General features: G+C 40.5%; 2 protein-coding genes across 2 annotated transcripts; both read left to right on the forward strand.

The window, feature by feature from the left end:
- The first annotated feature begins 1,633 nt into the window (after positions 1-1,633).
- Positions 1,634-7,232, forward strand: RSL1D1 (ribosomal L1 domain containing 1). The gene is made up of 9 exons (XM_053471451.1): positions 1,634-1,733; positions 2,938-3,077; positions 3,884-4,022; positions 4,337-4,485; positions 5,267-5,368; positions 5,457-5,550; positions 5,710-5,835; positions 5,958-6,116; positions 6,656-7,232. The coding sequence occupies exons 1-9, from the start codon at positions 1,656-1,658 to the stop codon at positions 7,016-7,018; spliced, it is 1,350 nt and encodes a 449-aa protein (XP_053327426.1). The 5' UTR covers positions 1,634-1,655; the 3' UTR covers positions 7,019-7,232.
- A 5,263-nt stretch (positions 7,233-12,495) lies between these two features.
- RRN3 (RRN3 homolog, RNA polymerase I transcription factor) lies at positions 12,496-25,261 on the forward strand. Its single transcript, XM_053471447.1, has 19 exons — positions 12,496-12,561; positions 13,911-13,968; positions 14,065-14,168; positions 15,034-15,090; positions 16,064-16,153; positions 16,318-16,447; positions 16,957-17,016; positions 17,361-17,424; positions 17,813-17,882; positions 18,398-18,496; positions 19,110-19,208; positions 19,952-20,087; positions 20,389-20,519; positions 21,171-21,301; positions 21,821-22,005; positions 22,638-22,746; positions 22,976-23,128; positions 24,369-24,453; positions 24,879-25,261. Exons 2-19 carry the CDS (start codon positions 13,962-13,964, stop codon positions 25,029-25,031), a joined length of 1,863 nt encoding a protein of 620 aa, XP_053327422.1. The 5' UTR covers positions 12,496-12,561; positions 13,911-13,961; the 3' UTR covers positions 25,032-25,261.
- Positions 25,262-25,477: the final 216 nt, after the last annotated feature.

Below are 25,477 nucleotides of genomic sequence, written 5' to 3' on the forward strand. Positions count from 1 at the left end.
GGATTAAAACCTGGAGCATGCCTGTCGTTAAAATAAAATAACCACAGCTAATATAAAAAATATAACTTTATATAATCTTAGTTATACACTGCTTTAGCTTACTGGTTATAAATGGTTTTAGTAGCAGTACTTGCAGTGTTCCTTTAATCTTTTTTTGTTAAAAGATTGGTTCATTTGTGTGTCATCTATATTCTAGCTTTATAAAAAAAATAAAAATATTGGTAAACTACAATTTCCATGAATGTAAACTTGCCAACAAACTAGCCTTTCCACAGGAGTGCCACCCCCATATTATAATACTTTACTCATTTTCTACTTCTCTCAAAACGTTTTGTTCTAAGATTCCAGCCTCTGTAAGCCACTGTAGCCAATATTCGATAGCAGCCACATTTGTACTGGGCTACATCAAGTGAAGTATTACGAGCTCCAAACTGCTCACTGTTGAGATGAAGATAACTATAGGACTCCGTAAACTTTTGTTATGAACTTGCTCTAATAATGCATATCCGCCTTGCGTTTCTTTTCTTGGAAACAAGGCTAGATTCTACCAAACCCCCCCCCCACACACACACACACACACACACACACACACACACACACGCGCTACTTCTATAGCCATTAAAATAATTTTTAACTACTTTAAAATACTTTATTGGATATTTCCAAATTATGACTTCACGTCTGCTGTGATTTTAAAGCCTACAACACACTCTGCCCTCGCCCATCCGCCCCTGTGCTGTCTTAATATATACAGTTTTTCACCTGACCCGTTTACACTTGAATCTCGTAGTCTGTAGAGGACACCAACCCTTGGTACCCCTTCACGACCCACTATGCTCTACTGGACCAGTCAAATCTTTCTCTACCTCTCTTGCTGTCCTTTACTTACTGTCTCTTAATCCTGGTCCCCTGCATTTCTCTCTGTTCTCACATCCATCTTTCTTTCCCTTTTACCGTGCATTTTAGATTGTAAACTTGTGAGCAGGGCCCTCTTTACCTAATGTTTCGCTTTGTCCTAGTCTGTCCATTCTAGTCGTGTCAGACCCCTTAAATATACATATATTTATGAATTATATGAAGTGGCGTGTAAATTGTAGGTGCTATATAAATAAAACCGAATAACTGATAGCTTTCATATACCAACAAGGAATCGACGCAAGCTCGGTGTAAAAATAACCGTATTGTATTGTGGAAAGTCTCTTATGCACTGGTAAACGCTTTTTCCCACATAAAGCTTCTCAACCACCTTTACTTTATAGCCCATTCACACAATTCAATAAACTGCTTTTAAAGTAACCTGTAAACTTAACAAGTCCTGAAAAACATGGCTGTGATCACTCTGTAGGCTCAGCCAGTTGAGGACACTTGGTAACTATGAGTGTGTTCCATGCAACACATAATGTTATGTTTTTTTCCTGTCAGGTGCGGGATATATATATATATATATATATATATATATATATATATATATATAAAATATATATTCCCTACAAACTATTCAGCGGGTTCGGCAGCGCTTGTGACTGCTCTCAAGTCTCATGCCACCAAAAAAAAGGCAGTGGTCACGGGAGGCTCGGACGTCACTTTTTGTGCGACGTTTTGTAGTTTTCCTTGCAGTATGAATAAAGTTGTTCGGCGAGTCCCAGCAGGCGCGCATGCGCAGGAAGGTAATAGCTACACGTGTTGGATGCAACATGGCTGAATCGGGTGCAGTCGGCTTCGACAGCTCTCAGGTGAGACGATTAGTTAAATCCGTCACTAAATGCAGTCTGCGTTCATACGGGCCTGTCTTTTTTTTATTTTTTAAACGCGGACTGTCTAATTAGTTTCCTCTAAAAATTACTGGCTGTAATTTAAAGGTCTGTGGGAAAAGTCACTTCACGTGGGTTAAGCTTCATACTAGTTATGTAACTTTACTGATAATTAATATTCAGTCTGTGTAAAATGATTTGCTTCCCGTTTATGTATTATTGTAACATAAAACTCCCATAGCATTTATCATGGGATATGTATTATAATGTTAACAATATAAAGTATTGTTGCTTATCTCAACCTTCCTCAAATATCAAGGCTTTAACACAGGCAGTTTTGCAAATCCACAATGTTCATAGAGGCAGTTTGTGAGGAGTGATGTCACTATGATGACATAGATAGACTGAGCTTTTGCTTGCTGTTCAGTTAATACATTGTTCTGCCATAGGGACTCGTTGTGTGTGTTACATATATAACTTCTTTTTACGCTGCCATTGGCGGTATTTTTCTGTAGCAGGAAGCAGTGCGTTAATGTGAGCGCATGCAGAAGTGTTTTGGTTGTAGAACGAGGGAGAAATGAGATGAGAAGCGTCGTGTTTCGGTTACTTCCTTAATGCGCCTAGTGAAAGAAATAGATGGACCCCGTAGTCACAGGGTGAATTGCCGAGCCATCCACACTAAGATTGAAGTGAGGCGTTAGGAGGGATCTTGGTGGAAACATAAGTATTAGTCGTCCGGGAACATTCAGTTTGGGGGAAACCAAGAGAGAATAGATAGAAGCTTATTCACTTTTAATTATTATTTACTGCGCTTTAAAGAGTCGCAATGTTGTCGTAATGATGCCGTGCGGTGAGCGGATTCTGCCGGGCTGTGCGATTAGGTGAAATGACATCATAAATACATCTTTAAATCGAGATAAAAAGTGTGGAAGTCCCTGTTCCCTTCTTTTTAACAGTAAAACATTGCATTCCTCTCGCATACTTGCTTTGAGTCCCAACTTCTATTCTGACGCTGCCACTAAATGGCCCTTAATACGCTTTGTGATCTTAAAATAACTAGACTATAGACCAAATGTATATTTCCATTCTTCATGCATCATTAATTTAATTGTCTCCTTCTCTCTTGCCGTACCCTCCTAAAATGTTATAATCGTTCACATGACTTATGTTTTCTTTTTCTTTACAGGTCAAAAAAGCTGTACAAGCTCTTCTTGCCTACCAAAAAAATAAAGATAATGCAAACTCATTACTTCTGAATGAACATGATAGGATCGTTTTGATGTTAACTGTGTGGAAAATCCCCGAGCGCCCACAAGTTATTAAAATGTAAGTCATAAACCATTTAATTGGGCATATGTGTCTGTGTTGCAAAATAATTATTTTAGAGTGTAGTTGACGTGATATACATGTATATTTTAGTGTGTTCAACTTAATGTTTATGTTAATATATGAGCTCCACATGTGTCAGTATATATATATACCGTATTTGCTCATTTATTAGACGACCCCAAAAATTTGAATATTAATTTAGGAAAAAAGAAAAACCCTATAGGAAAAAAAAACCTATTTTTTCATATGTAATAAAAACTATGATTGAGAAAATCAGTTTATCTACTACTCTGCCCCCAGTTATGCACATCTGCCCCACAGCTTGCCCCACAGATATGCCAACCCGACTTACCGATGCATCCCTAGACCTGTCCCCCGTGCTTCACATTCCCTGGTGGAGCCGGTGGAGGTCTGTGTGATGCGCACAGACAACCTCCGCTGCTACTGGCCGGTACTTCTGCCGGGGTTTCTATGACTTCTATGCCCCGGAAGGTCATGTCATGCTGGCACTTTGTCATAGAAGCCCCAGTGGAGGCTGCTGGCAGTTTAGTAAAACATCCTTACCTTCTATCTAAGCCTCTTTTCCTTCTGTATCATTATGCTCACGCCATCCCCCTCCCCATAGTAAAAGGTTTTGTGACTTACAAATAAACCACCCTTTCTGTTCCCTGGTGCTCTGCTGATGATTTTTGTAACCCAACAGAGCTGAAATTTACCTCAAATTCTACCAATGAAAATAAGAATCTGTACGTGACAGTGACACAGGGTGTGCAGAATGTTGATGCATTATTCTCTAATTGCAGCCCAGTGCCACATGGGATTCGCCCGGAATCATTGGAGGTTTGCCTCTTTACCAGAGATGAACCAGGCATGTCTTATGATCAGACTGAGAAGTTCTATAGAAAGTTGCTCAGCCAGCATGGAATTAAACAGATAACAGAGGCAAGTAAGGGATTTGGCATGGGGAAAGGACTGTAGCTTATTTCCACTTTTTTCTGTTGTCTCTGTGATCATATTGGTGCTGGGATAGAGGTAATAGCTGGGGGATTCAAATTGTCAAATAACCCCTCTCCAACACACTTCCCATCCAGTTGGCTAGTACAGTGTATAGGTGAAGTGTCGACCCTTAGAAAGTGAAACCTTGTTGTGAAGAACATTCCAAGGTTTGTTTTTCCAGGTGGCTTGGATTGTACGTCAAAAGAAATGACACCTGTGCTCCGAAGAGCTCAATCTAATTTTTGGTGTTTTTTTGTCAGGTCATTCCACTTCAGAAACTTAAAAAAGAATACAAACCCTTCGAAGCAAAGCGACGTCTGCTTGGGAATTTTGACTTGTTCCTTTCAGACGATAGAATTCGTCGCTTTCTGCCATCTCAGTTGGGCAAACACTTCTACAAGGAAAAGAGGTGGGTATGTCTGCTACACACACTGTGGACCAACACTAACTCTCTTTCCTTTCGCTCCCTGGAAAATTATTGATGAATTAACAGAAAATGATTAATGAATTAACAGATATCCTTACCAGTCTAAAGGGGCAAATGAAAAGTTCACCTGGAGACGCTTTTGTTTTTCTGATTGTCTTTTAACTCCTTCAGGCCCCGGAGGTTTTTATTATCAAAGGATTTTTTTTACCTTGTTTGTTAAACCATGATTCCCCTTTTCCATATTTGATGAACCCGTGCAAATTCTACAACATTTTGTTCAGGAGAAGTTGGGCTGCCTTTTAATGTGATCAGCAAGCTGGGCTTCATAATAATAATTTTAATCTCAATCATAGTCATCCTGTGAACTTCTGGTGGGTGTCAGCAGTAATGGCAAGTGCCGTTACATGCAACAAGGTGCCAGGAATCCAGCAATTCTGGATTCCTTCCTTCTACCAACAGGCAAGAAGTCTGTAGACAGCCCCATGTCCCTGCTTCTGCAACAAATTCAGAAAGTTACTGATATTAAGCATGGTTTGGTCCAGCGGTTATCCCATTAATTTAACTATTCAATATCTGGGGCCAGCCCTTCTTGCAGGAGAAGCTCACCGGGCTTGGTGTTTGGAATATGCGTTGTGGATGAGCAGAAAACACCTTGTTTAATAAATATAACCCCTTAGAAAATCCAGGCAGCGCTAATGTTTCACATCCGGCAAGCACTGTTTTAGACACTGTTTTTTGATCCTGGTGATTGATCTCTTCGCAGGGAGCCTATATCGGTAGACCTGAAAGCCAAGAACCTTGCGGCAAAACTAAACCGATTTATCCAAGGAACACAACTTCATATAACAAACAAAGGCTGCTGCTAGTAAGTTCCATCGTAACAATGAAGTGCTGCTGTTTCGTTATAGCCATTTTCACTGCATATTAACCAGCATTTCCTTCTTGCCTTCCAGTTCAGTCCGAGTCGGCCACACAGGCATGGATGTGGATCAAATTGTTGAAAATGCAGCTGCTGTTGCAACAGTCCTAGCGAGGAAATTGCCAATGGTATTGACTCAATTTGCAGGTCATTTATATCATGGGGTCCAACATAGCAGCACTATCTAGAATTCTCCCTTGCCATTAAAGTTTTATTAGGTGGTGCCACTAAGTTGTTTTAGTATGTTCTGAGATATGAATGCTAATTTTGGTCTTTTTTTTTTTCAGGGATGGACAAATGTGAAATTGCTTCATCTAAAAACCCAGACCTCTGTGGCCCTCCCAGTATACAATTCTCCACTTAACAATCTGGACCAATTGAATGCCTCTTCGGGAAGTCAGAAGAGAAAACAAGTAAGTAAAGAACACACCGCACAGTCAATCTGTATTAAAATGCAAGCGATGCTTTCATTGGAGGAATAAGTACATATCAAAATATTTAAAAAAATGCCTTTTATTTTTTTCCTTTTGCTCAGAGGAAAAAGAAGCAAGAAGTCTTCCAGCCCTTACCTGTAGACTCCACGGTCACATCTGAGGTAGCGACTGCACCTATAGAGCAACCGGAGGAGGAGGAAGATGAAGCAATTCCTGAGCTGGTCCCTATACCGGCCACTGCTGAGAAAGAAGAGAAGAAGGTAAGAGCCACCAGTGTCTATGGTGTACCTTCCATACAATGTGATGGTGAATGTTACATGAAGCAAAATCAATGAGGACTTGGGGAATTGTTCTTTGTAGGTTGAACTAAGCCTTATGGCTGTTAACCGATAAAAAAACTCAATATTAATGAAAGAAGCTGACAAAACAAGGCAGAGAATCCCGTAATAATTATAGGGCAACTCAACAGTCTTTGTTAAAGTTGCTGAGGGGACATGATAAATAACCAGAGAGCGAATTGAGGGACCAATGTCCTTGACTAAGGGTTTTTCAAATGTGGCTTAACTATTGATTTGTGATGGAGGGAGGCGTAAAGTTCTGTTTCTGTATTGATCGACTCAGACTTGATGTTAATTTATTATGAAGCAGACATCTGCAGTCACCAAAATTGCTTGCAAACAATAAATCTTTCCACGAGGTGGAGCTCTGTGCACTGGAAAAGATTAAAATGTGAATAGAGTCCACTTAGGATTCATGTTCCTTCACTCGTTGAGCGTAACATTTTGGATTCTTTTTATAGAAAACCGAGGGGAAGAAAACCCCTGCAAAAAAGCCTAAAGCTGGAGTAAAGAGGCAAGCACCTGTGGAAAGTGAAGAAGTGCCATCAACGCCAAAAGGTGCAGGGGAGAAGCGTAGAGCTAATAAAGTAAAAAATGGTGACCCCACAGAAACGCCAAGCAAGCAGAAGAAGGGCACCCCGTTGAAACTGAAAAACACAGAAGATGATGAACAGGACTCATTGCCCAAACGCAGCAGTCTTAAAAAGACTCCCAAAAAAACTGGTGTGAAATCTTCTGTGAAACTAACAAAATCTGCCAAGAAGGCTCCTCAAACTCCAAAACTAAAGCAGAAGAAGAGGATGAAAACCCCTCAGTCTGTATAAAACAGATGATTGGTTTTCTTTACTAAACTGTGACTTTGCAAGTACTTTGCTTGAGATGAAGCATTTAGACAGAGTAATCTCTAAATGAGTGTTCTGTGGGGTCCTATCCTTTTAGAAAATACAAGTTGGCCAAGATTTCTCGAATGTCATCTCATCTGTTTAACTACTACAAACTCACAGTTTAGGAAATAAATTCACTGTTTAGAAAATAAAACTCCTTGTCTTTATTTTTCACGTTTACCTATACTGGGTTAATATTTTATAATGAAGTCAATTTTTTTTCTTGTCTGTATTTTGAATGTAAAATATACAAAATGTATTTGACGAGAAACATATCGATTTAATGTCTGTCATTCCATAAAGACTTGGCTATATTTTGTGTCCTGGGTCCTCCTAATCATTATATCTGTCTTGAAAGTTTTTTAATGCCACAGCCTTTCTCTACTAAAGGGTATACAAAAGACGACATAGAGAGCAGTGATAGGTGCTTAGCCAAGCTGGTAAATTGATCATCTGCTTTAGAGAATAAACCCCTCTGTGTATTCTGAGGTTTGATGGGCACATGAAATTTGAGTTAACCTGGTATACAGCCCTGCCTTTTCCTGATGACAATTTTAAGCTTAGTAAAAAGCAGTTAGCAAATAGTGGAGTAATTGTAAACGAGAGCAAGCCTGTATGTCCCCAGTAGTATCTTGTGAAATAAAGAATCTGAACACCCATAAGTAAACCAAAAGTGAAATGATGCTATAATTCTATACATGTTCTAGCCGCTGAAAGTATTGACACGTTAATCTCAAGGGGAGTCATCAGGACACAATTAAAACATTAAAAACCTGATCTAGTATGCTTTAGAGTCCTTCTATTTATCTCCCCTTACTAGGTGTCTCACCAAGCTTTGGATTTCCCAAACTAGTTATTGGAACGCTTCCTACTTTAAAAAAAATATAGCAACATATTCTATAGTATTTTTTATCCCCCGCCAGCGTTGTAAGGTGTAGAGGTTCATAGCATCGCGTGCACGTCTTTCCTAGGTAAAAAATAAATGCATTGTGTTGAAAGCAGGCTTTTCTCTTCCAGCTACACAGAGCTGGGGATCAAATATCAGGAGAGGAGAATTTGCTCTTTACACCGATGGGTAGAATTTTCTTTTGTACAGAACTCATTATCCAGATGATGGCTGAACAAATCTGTTTCAGTATTATTTACCCAGCTGTCCCAGCTGTACATTTTAACTCAACTTAGCCCAGGGAAAATCTACAAGGGTTTGCTTTACTTGAATGTATTGCTGCTAAATATGTTTTTAACTCACCGTAAAAGGGGCCAAAAAATGGGCCAATTACGCAACAGTCTTAGTAAATAGGCCAAGGACGGGTTTATAGGCAGAGCATGCCGCTATGATCAATGCTTTGATCTATTCATGAACTTAGTTTCAAATTAATATAGGAAGGGGGCACCTCCAGACTTCACCATTTCTTCACCATAATGCAGTAACAATGAGTAAAACCCACAGGACGCAGGGTATAGCCCTGAAAGTCCCTATGTGTAAAACAGCAAGTGACGGCCCATTCGGCCCATCCGGTCTGCCCAACCTCTGAATACTTTCCGTAGTTCCTGGCAGGAAATCTGCAGTTCAGGTAAGGAGGTGGGCGTGATTGGACAAATCTGTGGCGGGAATGGGCGGGATTGACCACAAATGTGGCGGGAGCGGGTGGGATTGGGCACACATGTAGCGGGAGCGGAACACACACATTGCGGGAATGGGCGGGAGCGGGATTTAAAAAAAGCAGTCCCGCGCAGGGCTCTACCTCCAATTGGATGACCTATCACACACTCTCACTGCATGCTGTCTGATCCAGCATGCAGGAAGTGACATCACCATACCTGGGAACTTCTGAGCTCTGGCTAACCAGAGACTTCCCTTGTGTTCCTGATGAAGTTGGGGACGTTCCTGCTGACATCGTGGGAAATACCCCCATTTAAAGGGGAAATGGGACCCAGAGCGTTCGAGTGTTGACCCGGAGAACTGGAGATGCGGAAGGAGTTCTCCAGGTCAAACTCTGAGAGTTCCCAGGCATGGACATCACATCCATTTCCTACATGCTAGATCAGTCTGCACAGAGGGAGAGAGACGCACAGAAAGAGAAAGCTGTTTGGAGGCTGAGATGGCTAATGGAAGCTAGGGACAAACTGTTTGGTGGCAAAGATGGCACTGTGGGACATGTTGCCCGGTGAAGTTGAGGAGGTACATTATTTTTTCACCAGAGTCTGAATTCTAATTACACCCCTATCTATATGTATGGCTTTGTGTAATTTTGGTCTTTAATCATTATCATCATTTTAATCATTATCTATGTGTATCTCACTCTATGATCATCATCATCACCGCTGCACGGCGTCACTTGCTTGGCTGCCACAAAGAAGTACATTACACTGTTCCATCGTAGAGAGCCGGCAGGTGAATTGTCAGCTCCCAGGACACTCCCATAGGGCTGCTCTTACTTTGTTCTGCAAAGCACACAGATTTTTTTATGTTCCTATAATCCATCCCAACCGCTTCCCAACTCATCTGCTTCCATGAAAGCTGCGTATTGCGATCAAGAGAAAATTTATAGTCTCCTAAATCATTCAGGTATGTTACATCTTTTATTTTAATAGTTTACTAGTCGCAATATGTCGATGAATCATTTTTATTATTCTTTTGTAAATGTCATGTTTGCATATTCATCTATGCTTTGGCTAATGCTTTGCATGTACAAAAAAACAGTCCGTTTTAACCTTTCACTACCTGGATTGCATTTAGGGGAAAAAATACAGATAAATCACGAATTGTACAAGCATCCCTTTATTATTTAATGTATACACACACACACTACCGTTCAAATGTTTGGGGCCACTTTGAAATTTAGAGAATTTTTTAAAGAAAAAAACATGAACTTCTGTGTTCCAATGGCACGTTGTGTTCACTAATACGAGCTTAAGTTTAAAAAAGGCTAATTGATTATTAGAAAACCCTTTTGCAATCATGTTACAGCGAGAAATGTCTGTGACCCCCATGAAAACAGTGACCCCAAACCTTTGAACAGTAGTATATACTGTATATACTGCATTGAGGGCTAGTGTGATGCACTCCATTTTACACTCTTAAATTCTGTCTAAGGAGTCTGCTTTTTTAAAGATGCTGTTCCACTTAGACAAAACATAAATATAATAATAAACAAATAAACTTTAGCACAGAAACTGTCTGCCTATGTGTCCCATGGCAATTCCGTGTTTCCAGCAATAATTATGAATACGTTTTAATACATTTGAAAATAAATTTGATATGATAAAAAAAATCTGTCAACAGCTTTGGACATTCGTCTGTACGAAAAATGATTTTTCTAAAGCTGCATATAGTTCTAAAAAGTGGTAAATTTAGCAGACTAGGTGGAACATCACTTGTCAAGATGAAATTATATTTCATTAGTTTCAAAGCTAGAACCATTGAAATCGATCTAAGACAATGGAGAATTTGTAGGTTGCTGGTCCATGAATGGATGGTTCCCATAATTCGTTGTGTGACAGGATTATCTTTTTGTCTTCGAATATCATTAACGCATTTAATCTAACAGTTCAGTCCAGTCTGGGAGGTTGGGGTGCATGTTGGGTTGATTGGATCACAAAGATGATTCACTAATTAAGTGCAAAATGGATGGACTACAACATGATTGTGGCCGTTATTTCTCCTTGCAGAATGTCTTTGGTAATAAGTCCTATCCTATCAGAACATGCCAACCGCGATGAGAGCACAACAGCCCTCAGACATACATCAAAAAGAGGTCCTTCAGAAGCCATCATTAAAGAGAAGACCAAATGGGCCTACTACCACAAGCCAATCACTTTGGTCATTTTTGGAGCAGTAGTCTTTCTGACAGGAATCCTTCATACTATCTTTTACTTTACCAAATATGTGGATGTACCATATGCACTGGGGCCTGTGTTCCTTTCTATCGGGCTTGTGTTCCTCGTCACTGGTTTAGTGTGGTTACCAATTGTCACAGAGTCTATTAGACGCAAAGGTCTACTGAGAAAAATGAATGCGCATACTTCTAATGTGACTTGACTTCCACATTTTGCCAATAAATACCTTGGCTCCATCTTCCCTAGTTGGTAGCCTGGCTACATGTAGGTAAAGCTCACTGTTAATCATCTTTACTTTGATAATTTATTGCTAAATAAAGTCGTTCATTCTTAGAAAAATCTTTGTGCATTATAATTAGTTTTATTTTTCTTTCCAAGCATTTGCTGTCTTCAAGTCACCCATCGCTGTCAGTGGCGTATCATGGCTGGAAGCATGCTGCGAGAGCAGCGTGGAACATGGTCACTATGGTGTCTCCATAGTGTGTATGGGCCAGATACAAGGGAGATCTCTGATCTCTGAACACACCAAAGAGCTCTGGTCTTGACACCAGTTATACCAGACTTCCGCCTGAATCAATTTTGTTAAACAATAAGCTGAGGGGAGCCTCAGACCATTTTTATTATTCAAAGAGAATTTTTTCAGGGGGAGACCATATTGTATTTGCTTATCATTGTGTTGTCCATGCGTGCTCAAAAAGAAATGAATAAGCATTATTGAACCCTGAGGCCTGCAGCCACCTTTGTTTAATTCCTTGAAAAAGTTTGCAGTAATAAACACGGCTTACTTCTATATTCCATATTCCTTCTTTATTTGTTGAAGTGCCACGTGTGAATTATATGTGATCATATAAAGGGTGTATAATGGATTCATTGTACCAGGCACAGGTAGTACACGGCTGGCCAAGTGGACCTAGAAGACCAAGCACACATCGAGTACATGGTGGCGCTCTAACCCCCTATCCGCAGATATTGCCCCATTTGTGTTTCGCTTGGAATTTACTACTTTGCACCAAGAACTTCTCATTATATAAAACATCTGGCACCCCCTAGGTGATGAATTCTGCAGCATTCTGTTATAACGGAAGCATTATAGTATAGAATAAACATGTTCGTTTTTAAAGGATTAGCTTTGACGGCGGTTACCCAGATCTTATTGTGCTCCTCTTATTGTAAGTCTATTCTGGTTTCGTGGCCCACGGCGTAACAGGCCTTATAGTCAGCATTGCAACAGTGATCAGCCTAAGCCTGATGACGGCCTGGTCTCACCCGTCAGCAGAAATCAACATCGCTGGCTCTGTTCTGACAACACATAAATATTCACCAAAAGGAAACATATTAGTAGCCACATAATTATTGCATTAGCTGCAAGTTAAATTGGACACCTTCTTGGTATTAGTTGGGGTTATAAAATAATGACCCAGAACATTAACATCAGAAAGGCCCAGGGGACAACTACAACCTTTAATAATAATAACGATTTAAAATACACAGAACCTATCGCTGTTGCCACGCATAACATGGCCGCGGCGTTTTGCCAACCACGCCACACTTCCGGCTCCCGAGAATTACGCGTTTTCCGCGTTCCATTTCTTTCTGCGTGGTGGATCAAAGCACGTTGGTACAGCCGGACAAGTTTAACTTTCGTGAGTAGTCGGTAGACACTTGTCCGAAATGTATAATTAGAAGATTGGTTAAGTTAGCTTTGCTTCCTGTAGTGACAGGACGGTGAAAATATCAGCGGGGCCTTAGTACATTACACCCCCCCCCTAACCCCCTCTATTTACGGGGTTCACGTGACACGGTCCCAATCTGCATATCAACACAATTTACAGTAGTAGGAAATGTATTTGTTTAACTTCCAGCTTAAGCATAAATAGAACTACAGATCCATGATAATTAATGGCGTTAATAAACTGTGACATGTTTACAAGTACTTGGAATGGCGAGTTATTAATCCCAGCAACGATCACTATAATGGCTTATTAGTAATGGGGGGGGTCTGTCAAATTTGTATATGTATGTATGTATGTATATATATATATATATCTCACACACACTATATGGACATTACACCAACAGGGAATTTGATGACATCACATTCTAAAATAGTTGCCCCCCCTCCTTTGCAGCTCAGCTTCCACTGTTCTGGGAAGGCTTTCCACAAGACTTTGTGTGGAGGTCAGGGCTCTATGCGGCCGCTCAAGTTCCTCCACACCAAACTCATCCATCCGTGTTTTTATGGAGCTCGCTTTGTGCACTTGGGCACAGTCATGCTGGAATAGAAAAGCGCCTTCCCCAAACCGTTCCCACAAAGTTGGAAGCAAAGCATTGTCCAAAATGTCTTTGTATGCTGTAGTGTTAACATTACCCTTCACTGGAACTAAGGGGCCCAAACCCTGAAAAACAGCCCCAGACCATTATCCTCCTCCACCAAACTTTACAGTAGACGCCATGCATTCCGGTAGGGAGTGATCTCCTGGCATCTGCCAGACCCAGATTTAACCATCAGACTTCAGATAGTGAAGCGTGATTTATCACTCCAGAGAACACGTTTCTACCGCTCCAGAGTCTAGTGCCGCTGTGCTTTACACCACTCCAGATGATACTTGGTATTACCCATAGTGATCTTCAGCTTGTGTGCAGCTGCCCAGCCATAGAAACCCATTTCATGAAGCTTCTGACGCACGGGGCTTGTGCTGATGTTGCTTCCGGAGGCCGTTTGATTTCTGTAGTGAGTGATGCTACAGAGGACAGGTCATTTTCATGCACCGTGCAATGCGGCACAAGGCAGCCCTGCACCGCGGGTGTGCGTAGTCTGCGCTTGGTGGCCGAGCCGTTGCTACTACTAGACATTTCCACTTCATGGTAATAGCACTTACAGTGGACCGGGGCAGATCTAGCAGAGCAGAAGATTTGTGGCAAAGGAGTCACGTTTAAAGTCACTGAGCTCTTGTGCACCAAGGTTTGTTATAACACCGTCCTTTTTTTATAGGGTTAAAGCCTCCTGAGACGTTTGGACAGCACCGTGTCTGCTAATCATACAATGCAAAGTAAGCCAAAATGTAAAACGTATAGCAAGGTGTTTTATGCTGAAAGCGTTTCCAAGCTTCGGCCACTGAACTCGCTTTCTCAACTTTGTTTTTCAGCAAATATGAAGATGTGTGAATATGATGAATTTTTGAACTCCCCTCCAAAGAAAACTGTGAGGTTTGGTGGGAAAGTAGCAGAAGTCTTGATGAAATATTCAAAGGTGATTACAGAATATCTGCAGCAATAAGACACATTTCTTTATGGAATGAATTTGGTTTGAAGCCCCTTGTGGGACCAGAGATGTACGCAGATACCCTTTAGCAGCGTTACATTTGTAATCAGACCATTTGGTTATACGGTTTAACTTCTAGATATCTAGTGATGAGCAGCGGTTTACATGTTATGCAGTTTGTACAGGCTGAGAAGTGTTTGGAGAAACAATTCTCTTGAACAGGACTCCACAAGCGGCAGGTACTCACCTCCAGCCACCGATTGCTCACACAAGATTTCAGTGGGGTCTGATGAGACCCCCTGCACGCATACACATCTGGCGTCAGTGGGAGCGCTTTCATGCCAGAGACTTTCAGCAGGTGTGTTTTTCTTTCTTTCTTAAGGTAAAAAATGTATATTAAACTGCTCAATAGTTTATGGAGGCTGCGGGTACCCTAGACTGTCCCGTTAGTATGCATGGTTTGATGATGAGGCCACCTAGGATAGTTAACTGACCCTTTAATTTCACATTTGTCCTATGAATTGTCCTGGACACGTCTTCGTTTTAGCGGTGTAAAGAAATAATGAGTTCTGCTATTATGCATATGCTGTCAGACATCTATAAGCGTATCCCTGGGTGGGCGATTTTCACACAGGTCCTATCTTCAGTGTCTCAGAGCAAGGACAACCCTGAGAGGCAGACTCAATAATAACTATATCATGCCACCAGGATCTGTAGACCTAAGTACAAAGTTCATACTCTTATCTAAGGGAGATACTATACAAAATTACTTCTGATTGGTGGAGAAGAAAACTTCCTGCATCAAGCAAGTGGAAGCATATAAACAGTTTTTCATTTGTACTGTTTTGTCTAGGGAGAAACTGCCGACTTTGAGCTTTTAAAGCATCAGTTATCAGATCCTGACATAAAGGTACAGTATGATGTTTGAGTCTTTGAGCGTTTTACTATCACACACTTATATATGACATGTGTGTGTTATATATACACTGATCAGCCATGACCACTGACATTTGAAGTGGATAACACAGATAATCTCCTTATATTGGCCCCTGTCAGTGGGTGGGATATATTAGGCAGCAAGTGAACATTTCGTCCCTAAAGTTGAAGTATTAGAAGCAGGACAAATGGGCGAGCGTAAGGACCTGAGCGACTTTGACAAGGGCTAAATTATGATGGCTAGACGGCTGGGTCAGAGCATCTCCAAAACCTATCATTGATGCACATGGCCCATGTGCCCAAATTCACCAGACGAGCTACTGTAGCTCAGATTGTTGAAAAAGTTAAAGTTGGTCCAGATAGAAAGGTGTCCAATTGCAATTTGTTGTGTATGGGGCTGTGTAGTAACAGACCAGTCAGGGTGCCCATGCTGACCCCTATCTACCCAAAGCCCCTACAATGGGCAAGTGACCATAAGAAATGGACCATGGAGTAATGAATGGGAGAAGGTGGCCTGGTCTGAAGAATCACATTATCTTTTACATCATGTGGATGGCCAGGTGTGTGTGCGTTGCTTACCTGGAGAACACACAGCACCAGAATGCATCCATAGAAGCCGCACCTCTCAACTTACTGACCTTAAAGGACCTGCTGTTTGGTGCCAGATAGCACAGCACACCTTTAGAGGTCCAGTGGAGTCAAGGTCAGGGCTGTTTTGGCGGCAAAAGGGGGGGGGCAATGCAATATTAGTCATAATGTTATGGCCGATTAGTAGGGGTGGGGGTTGTGTATATATATATATATTCATATTCATACACATAGTGTGATACTTTCTAGTTGCACCAATTAAGATAGCACTAAGCATATAAGCAAATGACTCCTGCACAATCTGCATGACTGCATACAACAAAACTGATGATGCTGTTATTTATTTGACTTCTACACAGGATGCTCAGATTATAAATTGGCTGCATGAGTTACGCATTTCCGTTACATCCCTTACAAAAGACCACGAGCAGCTAGTCAACATTGTACTGGTAAGAAACCTGATATATATTACTAATATCATTATTTTGGTGTTTCCTCCATATAGACACAGTGCTTAGACTACTACAGTAATAGCTCTGTTGTGATTATTTCATTTGGGTGTTAAGTAGAACTTCTTTAATAAGTAGAACTATATGTATCTGTACTCTTGCAGAAGCTGCCATGGTTAAACCGAAGCAAAGAAGTTGTGGAAGAATATTTAGCATTTTTGGGAAACCTTGTGTCAGCCCAGACACTATATCTGAGATCCTGCCTGAAGATGGTTATCTCACATTTTGTCCCAGGTATTTTTTAATCACTCGTCTTTTCTATTTACTCTGTCCCTTAAAAGTAAATAAACTTGTGTGTTTTCTGACCTGTCATGTGTATCATCCCACCATGTTTCTGTGTTACCGACCAAAACATACTGTTCCTCCCTTACCAATATCTCCTGGGTGTCAAGCGTCTTACATTTGCTAGAAGTTGTTAAAGTTTACTAGGTTTTTTGGTTCATCAGTTAACATTCACTTCATGGCGGCAGATTTAATTTAATGTGCCTTCTTATTGTTTGTTAACTCTATTTCCAAAACTAGACCCCCCTTCCGACCTGAAAGGTGCATTCAGCTTTCGTATACATTAAAGGGTATAGACAGGTAATGATACAGATGCTTTGTTATATTACTGAAGAAATAGCACAATTGGATCTGGGTAACTCTGTCACCTGGGGCTGATCTAACACTCTATGTTTGCTGGAATTAATTGAAGGAATGGCATTTATCACTGACTATGTATTTTTCTTTTTCCCCCCTCTTAGCACGTGTAATTGTAAAAGAAGATGATGTCAATATATCAGACTCAGATGATGATGATGAAAGTGAGTATGAATTTGCATTTAAACTCTTTTACCACCCACGATATTAAGTCTACAAGGAACCGAAATGTACAGAATAGCACTAAGAATATTTGTCTGGCATTGTCAGTTTCTATGGGCATTTTTAAATATTACTTGCCAACACCATATAATAGGGCTTACATCCCCTATATTTTTATTCTCAATTGCCTGGTTATGTTTGTGGAACATAAGAGATGTAAGTAAGTGTTTTTTAAGTTTCATGAAATTAAACCAACATGTGCATCGATATTTTGCTATTCTGGTGAGCATCCTGTGTTTCTTATTTTATATCTTTTGTTATATTGTTTTTTTTGTTTATCTTGCAGATATTATTGCAAACTTTACCACGTGTCACAGAGCTCTTCAAATCATTGCACGATATGTTCCTTCGTAAGTGCTTTTTATTAACCCCTAAATTGAGGCTTGATTGCTTCTGTGTAAAACGCTTACTAGTAGACCTATCCCGTCCTCATGTCTATATCTGGGTCTGCCATCTCTCAGATGCCGAAGAACAAAGCAACACGAGTGGACATTAAGAGGTGCACAAAATCAAAGTTGGATCCCCAATCAAGCTTACCAAATGGCTCTAAATAGGGAATTGCGCTCTCCTAAAGAGATCTCCAGGAGAGATCAGTTCCATATATAGAGCCCTTTGACCTCTCAGATGTCTTCCCTTGTGCAAAGCAGTCTTTGTATCTGGTAATAAACATCTGTTGTTACCTCACCCCGCGGTTAGTTAACTTTGTGTGTGTGTGTGTTTTTTTTTTCTTCTTCATAGGACGCCACGCTTTCTGATGCCGATACTTGGGGAAAGCTTTCCTTACATAAGCAAGTCTACAAGAACACTGGTGAGCTTATTATAGTAAAATCTAAGGCACATGGGAGCATAGAGCATTTTATTCTGGCCGTCCTGCTCTTCTTCTCCCTAGCATCCATGTCTAAAAGATAAAGGGCCACCCCATTTAGTAGTGTGCATTGGACATGATCATAAATGTAAAGGCCATCGCACATTCACGAGAGATAGATTGGCTATATCTTCTGTGATATTCTTTATTTACTTGCAAACACAGATAAAAAAAAATGTGCCATGCAATTTGTGGTAATAATGTTCGCTGAGCCATTATGCCAATGGTTCTAATTTCAACCTTATCTTCACAGTTTTGATTTAAAATACAAAAACACATAAAAAGGCTTGATTAGCTCCAAGTGAAGCCTCAGCTGCTATTCTGCATTATATCATTTCCATGTAAAGCAAAGGAACAGCATCCATTAATGTTTTCCCAGACCTCGAGTGGCTTTAATATGAACATCTTGGTTACTATTTTAGTTTTAATAATAGCCATTATTTTTTGTGTTGTTTCAGGAATGCTATGTGCACAACCTCCTACGGATCACTGTCTACTTCCCAACACTAAGGCTGGAAATTTTAGAACTTGTCATTGAAAAGTTGATAAAGATTGATGTAAGTGTTTAAATTGCCCATTTGTTGCGTTCGGAAAGGGGAAAATGGCTTATTCATATGTTCATGTGAAGGTCGATCTGACTTGGAACATAGGTGGAACCGTTAAAGGCTTTCTAATTGTGCTGCATCGTTTCTCTGCCTCAATTTCTTTGGCAAGATCTTTGGTCTGGTCTGCAGGACTCATAGTATTCGATTTGAGAACATTCTTTAAGAAAAGGTGATGCTGCGTCTTTCCAAAGAGAGAATCAGAACCGTTTCCAGAAATGGGCAAGAGATGTATTTAAAGAAAGGTTCTAGACAGTCAACTAGAGCAGCTGGATCAGTATGAGGAACAACTTGTCAAAACTCATAACTGCAATGAAAACTCAAGCATATGAAATTAGAAGATCAAGTTAATTAACCTTTAGTCATCGCTGGAGTTGAGAATCTACAAGAGTCTAAGTGTGTCCTGTTGTGTTCATTGATTCTACCGAATATTTAATTAAATTAAGCCTGCAGCTCTAAACGCTATCACTTTTGCGTTTCCCTAATCTTTTGCCTGGGATCTTTGGAGGCTTGATGGTGGCATTACTGGACTATCTGACAGTTTCTCATATCTATTGCTGACTTTCAGGTGAGTGTCCCACGCCATGACATAGAGGATGCAGAGGAGACTGCGTTCCAACCTAATGGAGCGATTAATAGCAGCGCCGAAGAAGGACTCTTCAACATGGTAAGGAGATTCGCTTAGTAACAGAATTTTCCATTCCAGTTTTTTTTTGCATGTATTTGGTGCAGTAAATAGTTCTGTCTCCTTTTTCTGTGCATTCAGGGGGTACTTTTTATTTCCCCAGTTAAATGTATTATTTTTCTATACCGCTTCTTATATTGTCCTCAGACATCTTTGAAGAAGTGTTTCTGAAAACCCAGTGAATTTTATGCACTTTTGTCTTCTTTCTTGGCCTAAAATATCAAGGAAACATATTTATAGAGCATCTGACTAAACAGGTGTGGGTGTGTGTGTGTGTGTGTGTGTGGGTGTGTGTTTGCGTAGGTATTTGCAGGTAAATTAAAAAAAAGTCAGTCCCATGCATTACAGAAGGCAAACACTAGCGAACCTCTTCTGTGCAAGAAGGGCTGATATTTGAAGTCATTTTACTTTTCATTTAACGGAATTACATAGGGCTTTCTGGGCATGAGAAGCCCACTGTTGGCTTTTGATAATGCTCGGTGATATCACAGAGTTGAGATGCTTCATAGCACAAAGCTTCATATGCTAAGAGACATTGTGAGATACCACATCTACATAAAGCAATGTCATAGGCATGGGACCCATTGGTTTAAAGCACATTTTCTATTAATTTATACATTCTGCTTGCAGTTGTGGCAGTTACACATATATCATATGTATTTATTGGATGACAGGAAGCACAATTCTGTAAGTGGATAGAATGCTAAGTCTTTTCAAACCCACAGGATGAAGATGAGGATCCCGAGGAGAAAAGAACTTCAATTGTTGACATTGATACAATGTCCCATCCCGATGCTGAGCGCCTGGATGTACTGATGCTTGTCCTCTTTGCTTACAACAAAGACATTTGCTACACAAATGGTAACACTTCTGCAATTATGCCGTTAACAACAAAGTATCAATTCCTGTTATCAGTTACTTTGGAAAACGTTCCGTTATATGTAGGTGCTGAGATGCTGAACTCTTTCAAACCCCCGTGGGTTCAAACGTAGTATTGGCTATATATATATTTGACCATAAGCCAAGACCAAGGGCCAAATAAGGTTTGGTGCCTTTGCTGCAGGATAGATAGGCTGACTAAATGTTCTGTATTGGAACTGAAAAGTATGCATCGATAGGAATGACGTGTTTTTAAGTATGGTTCAATTTGTGTATCTGACAGGCTCGCTGGACCTGAACAAAACAAAGGATTTATACAGAGATCTCTTGGCAACATTCGATAAACTTATTTTACCGACCCACGGCTCTTGCCATGTTCAGTTTGTAATGTTCCATCTCTGTAGCTTCAAACTGGTATGTATGTCGTGTTCGATTTTCTTTTGCTGGCTGTAATATTGTACAGAATGCTTTTACTCGGAGACGCGATTGATGAATATGCTGAGCCAGCAAGTTTCACGTTGGTTTTAGTGCCTCTGGGAGGTAAAGATGACTTTAATATCTTGCACAAGAGATACTATGTTTACCTATTTTGCTAAGGCATACCTGGCCTGTTTTGATGTATTGAAACTTTTACCCCCCAAGAGTCTCGTTATGATTTTGGATCGAGTGTGGGAATTCTGTACTTGCTACTCATGACATTATTACATCTGAGTGTTTAAGCTCCTTCCTAAAGGGAATAAGTCACAAAACAATTTCACTACAAAGGTGACGACGATAAGAACCACACTCCTGCCCCAAGTTGTCGTTCATTTTGTTTCTGTTAGTCTGACGATTTGATTTATGAGACCCGCTTTAAATGGTCTCTTTCAGAAACTTCCTATTGCCTCTGTTGTAAACTCAGTTGATTTCTGAATTTGCTGAAAAATATCATAATTTTAACCTTATCAGCCAAAATTCTAGGTATAAACATTAGGTAACGTCTGCTCTTGTCACAGGGTTGTTATGTTTAGAGAATCTGGAGTCTGTTATAATAAGGATTATTAATCATTAGTCGTGTTGTTACAGGGACTTGCTGAAGCCTTTCTGGAACATCTTTGGAAGAAACTGCAGAATCCAAATAATCCCCCAATTATCAGACAAACTGCTGCAAGTTACATCGGGAGCTTTTTGTCTCGAGCCAAGTTTATCCCAGTGGTGTAAGTAATGCCACCCCGGCGTTATAGAACTGTGACCGTTTCTTCATATGAATATTTTGTTAACGTCTGTATAAACCCTGCTCTGTTAAATGGAAAAATAACCACGAAACATCTTGGGGGTAACGGTTTGATTAGGAAAGACTTCTCTTATAGACAGGGTGCTTAACTCCAGTAAATGATATGTACTGTGTGTGCTGAATACTGTATAAGATGACAAAAAAACACAATAGTGGTAGAAGAACTATTAGTAATATAAGGTTAATGGGATATTATAGAGTTCGGAGTCCGGCTATATTAAGTCTGAGCAAAGCATTAAGCGAGGCATCCTTCACTTACTCGGGTTTCTCTTTTCTCCATCAGTTATGGAAGCCACATACTCAGTAGTAAACATACAACACACAGACGTTGTGATCACTATTTTTTTGTGTCCGGAAACCTTGGTAGATTGTGTTTAACTGGTTGGCGGGAACCCTCGGCATCCTTGCAAGTTTCCTTCATTGGATCTGTTTGTGCCCGCAGGACAATGAAGGCCTGTCTTGACCTTTTGGTCAACTGGCTGCACCGGTACATTGACAATCAGGATGCGGGAAGCAGGGCTTTCTGTGATGTGTCTTTCCACGGCCCCTTCTATGCAGCAAGCCAGGCTGTCTTTTACACCTTAATATTCCGCCACAAGCAGATTGTAGAAGGGGACTTACGTAAAGGTACGGTATATTACAAAAAACATCTGTATATGAGTAGATTTGGCATTTTACATTTCCCACGCTCATTGTATTAAATGGATAGCAAGGAGTCGTCGGGTCTATCCATCTCTGCAGGATTTTGGGATAACCTCCCGTGGTGGTGTGCTGTCAGTAATGCCAGTCATTGGTCTTATTGTACTTACCCGAGAGTACTGCTTATTGCACTTTAATACTATAATTTGAAACACTGTATATTATAATTACTGGTGTGCGCTGTATGATGCTTGCTTTGTCTTTCTAAATGATCTCAATGAAATGAAAGGCATTACAATGTACTTATGAAGTGTGAGATGCTAGACACATTCCTGGTAAAGGTGTAGATGCAGACCAGTTACTTGTAGGCCTCGTGTACATCTATAAATGGTGCATGAATGAACGTACATGGCACCATCTTCACTGTTATTCTGCCAACCCCTTTCCATGGAAAGTCTTAAGGAATGACTTTGAAAGGCCAGTAAATGGTCAAGGGCTGTAGTGAGGAGGTACCCCATTTCTAAATGTAAGACCGTAACGTACACATCCCATATAGAGCTCCTTAACTCGTATAGTGTTATTAATATGCAGCAGAACTGAACATTTTTGTCTTTGTAAAGGTTTGGCCTATCTCCAGGGTCTGAATTTGGAACGAATCGTTATGTGCCAGCTCAATCCTTTGAAGATTTGTCTTCCTTCGGTGGTCAACTTCTTTGCAGCGATCACCAGGTACTTCCAAAACCATCCTTTACTTCAAAAGGTCACACTGGCTACTTATATTTCATTTAAAAAAGACCTACATCTTACAACTCTTCTTGTCCTGTAGGTTAGAATGCATCATCTGCCTGAGCATCTTGCCCTCTAGTGCTCTTAGTGTAAAGATGATTTGGATTTAATAAATACACCTCCGTTCTATATTTTCTCGGTTGTGATCATTTTTTGTGCCCCTTCTCCCCAGGAAGTACCAGCTGGTGTTTTGCTACACCATCATAGAGAGGAACAATCGGCAAATGATCCCCATTATAAGAAGTAGCTCCGGTGGGGACTCTGTCCAGGCGTCCGTTAATCCACTTGACAGCTTCTTTCCCTATGACCCTTGTGTTTTGAAAAGGTATAATAAGGCGACAGTTGTGTGTTTTGACGTTATTCAAAAGATATAGCTGCTTTTAGCTGAAACTTATACCTTCTATTGGGCTGGCATAAAAAGGTTTGAGTCAGCAGTTAACTGGAAGTTCTACAGCGGTTATGGTTCATTCAGCTGTTAGGGCACTATTAGTGGTTACCAGCAATGCACCTAAATAGTAGTTCCTTCATCTATTTCCCTTCTCTTTCTATATTGTTTTATAAAGGCCCTGAAGATTACAATTAGTACAGTTAGTCTTGTGACACTTTTCTCATTTTTCCATTGAGAGTAGGGGACAGGAAATTAGACATTTACATAAACACTATTAAAAAAATGACCTGCAGTCACTGTCTTTGCCGTTTTAGCAGGGCCTATGGTAATGTTAGGGGGTGATACTAAAATTTACAATAGACACCTTAACCCCTTCAGTCCCCTATAGACGTACCGGTACGTCCAAAAAAACGCATCCCAGAAATCCCCCATGGACGTAGTGCTACGTCCTGCTCTTCTTGCAGGGACACATCCCTGCGGCTACACAGGAGTTTAGGCTGTCGTTTGACAGACTGGACTCCCCCCTGACAAAAATACAAAAAATAAAAAAAAATATATAAAAAAGAAAATAATTTAAAACAAAAAACCTTACATCCCATTGCCCTAACACAACATCTAAACAGGATACCCCTCCTGTCCCCGTTCAGAACCCCCAAACCCGTTAAGCCATAAGCATAAAAAATCTACGAATAATGTACACCTTATAGTATGTTCCCTATAAGTGTTGGGAAAGTATGAAAAATCTATATAGATTAGGTATTTCTGAAATCAGGACACCTGAATTGATAAACTTGGAGGGGAATTTCCATCACTTTACCTAATTTTGTGAGACTTCAGAGGGACAATATATTTAAAAAAATATATTTTTTCTAATATTAGCTAGTTTTTACTAAATTTCTCATCCTTAATTTTCAGCTAATCATGTAACTAGGGTATGAAAAGAAAGCTCTATCTCTCCTTGAAAAAAACAATATATAGTTTACATGACTACGCTATTTGCAGGAAGAGAGAATAACCACTAAACCGACATACCGCAAAAATGGCAAAATTGCTTCGGGCTTTGAGGTACCAAAAACCCCTGGGACTGAAGGGGTTAAAGTGTGACGTACGAGTGTTTCTTTGTATTGGGTATGTTTGTACAAGCAGATACGAGTATCTCAACTTTTATTTTAAACAGGTGTAAGAAGGTCATTGATCCAATTTATCAGATATGGGAAGAGTCAAATACCGAAGATTTAAAGGGACCTCAAAAACACATCAAGGTATCTGATACAATTGGCTTAACCTGGGTGTTATTCCATTTCCCCCAAATTATTTCTGGGTAGGTTTTGCCCTGTTGATTATGGCCATATAAGGCAGTTTGAGGGCCAAAATGCAATGGTGCCATTTACTGCTGCAGATAACCTTCCTAATTAGATGAGTTGTCCCTTTTGTGCTTGACCACAATGTATTTGTTGCACACGTATTATTATTTATTTCATAGCGCTGTACAGTGGGTAGACAGGACATAACATGTAGTATATAACATAACAAATTGACTTGCAGAAACAACAGGTGAGGAGAGCCCGGCTCAAAGGAGCTTACAATCCATTAACCTGGCTCTGCACAGTGTATTTGGACCCTAGGGCAGCTTTAAGTGGAATGTTACATGAACGTTTCTTTAGCGTTTTGCGTTTTGTCTGTGCAGGGGGCTACGGCAGATGAAGAAGACGATTTTCTCAAAGGTGAAACGCCTCACAGTGATGGTGGAATAACACCGGGTTCCCTGGAGGCTCACCTCAGGAGCCCTGCTAGCAGCGTGGGTTCCCCTCCTGTCTCTTTCCTGCGACGTCCTTTCTGAGCATCCATCAGTACACAAGGGCGCAAGTCATAGCTCCGAGGAGCTCCCACGTCAGTCCTGCTTCACATGAAGTCTTTTTACTACCCACAGATGTCGGGAGGATGAGCTGACGCTGTGTTTTGTGTATGTGAATGAATAGCGTCACTTGCAGGAGGCGTTACTACACTGACACCGGCAGAGCAAGAAACAGCTATAGATGTCACTGACCGATCTTGAAGGAATGTTGTAAAGATCTAAAAAATTAAAATCACAAATGCCATTTTCAGAAATAGGTTTTCCATTTTTGGCTGGGCCTATTTCTGCAAAAAGGTACAAACATCGTAATTAAACGTGGCATTGGGACAGGGTATATTAATGAAGCTCTGTCATCCATCAGCACTGATACACAAGGCCTGGTACATGTGGCCGTGAATGCTACTTTTCCCACTAGACGCTTGTTGGCCGCG

Source organism: Spea bombifrons, chromosome 7 (assembly GCF_027358695.1).
Source record: "Spea bombifrons isolate aSpeBom1 chromosome 7, aSpeBom1.2.pri, whole genome shotgun sequence".
Lineage (NCBI taxonomy): Eukaryota > Metazoa > Chordata > Amphibia > Anura > Pelobatidae > Spea > Spea bombifrons.

Bases quoted from the DNA above. Each gene is read 5' to 3' on its own strand.
- RSL1D1 (XM_053471451.1), top strand. From the start codon at position 1,656: ATGCGCAGGAAGGTAATAGCTACACGTGTTGGATGCAACATGGCTGAA. The intron at 4,023-4,336 runs GCAAGTAAGGGA...TTTTTTTGTCAG, and splicing joins GAATTAAACAGATAACAGAG to GTCATTCCACTTCAGAAACT. The intron at 4,486-5,266 runs GTGGGTATGTCT...ATCTCTTCGCAG, and splicing joins CACTTCTACAAGGAAAAGAG to GGAGCCTATATCGGTAGACC.
- RRN3 (XM_053471447.1), top strand. The intron at 14,169-15,033 runs GTGATTACAGAA...TGTTTTGTCTAG, and splicing joins TCTTGATGAAATATTCAAAG to GGAGAAACTGCCGACTTTGA. The intron at 23,129-24,368 runs GTATAATAAGGC...TATTTTAAACAG, and splicing joins GACCCTTGTGTTTTGAAAAG to GTGTAAGAAGGTCATTGATC.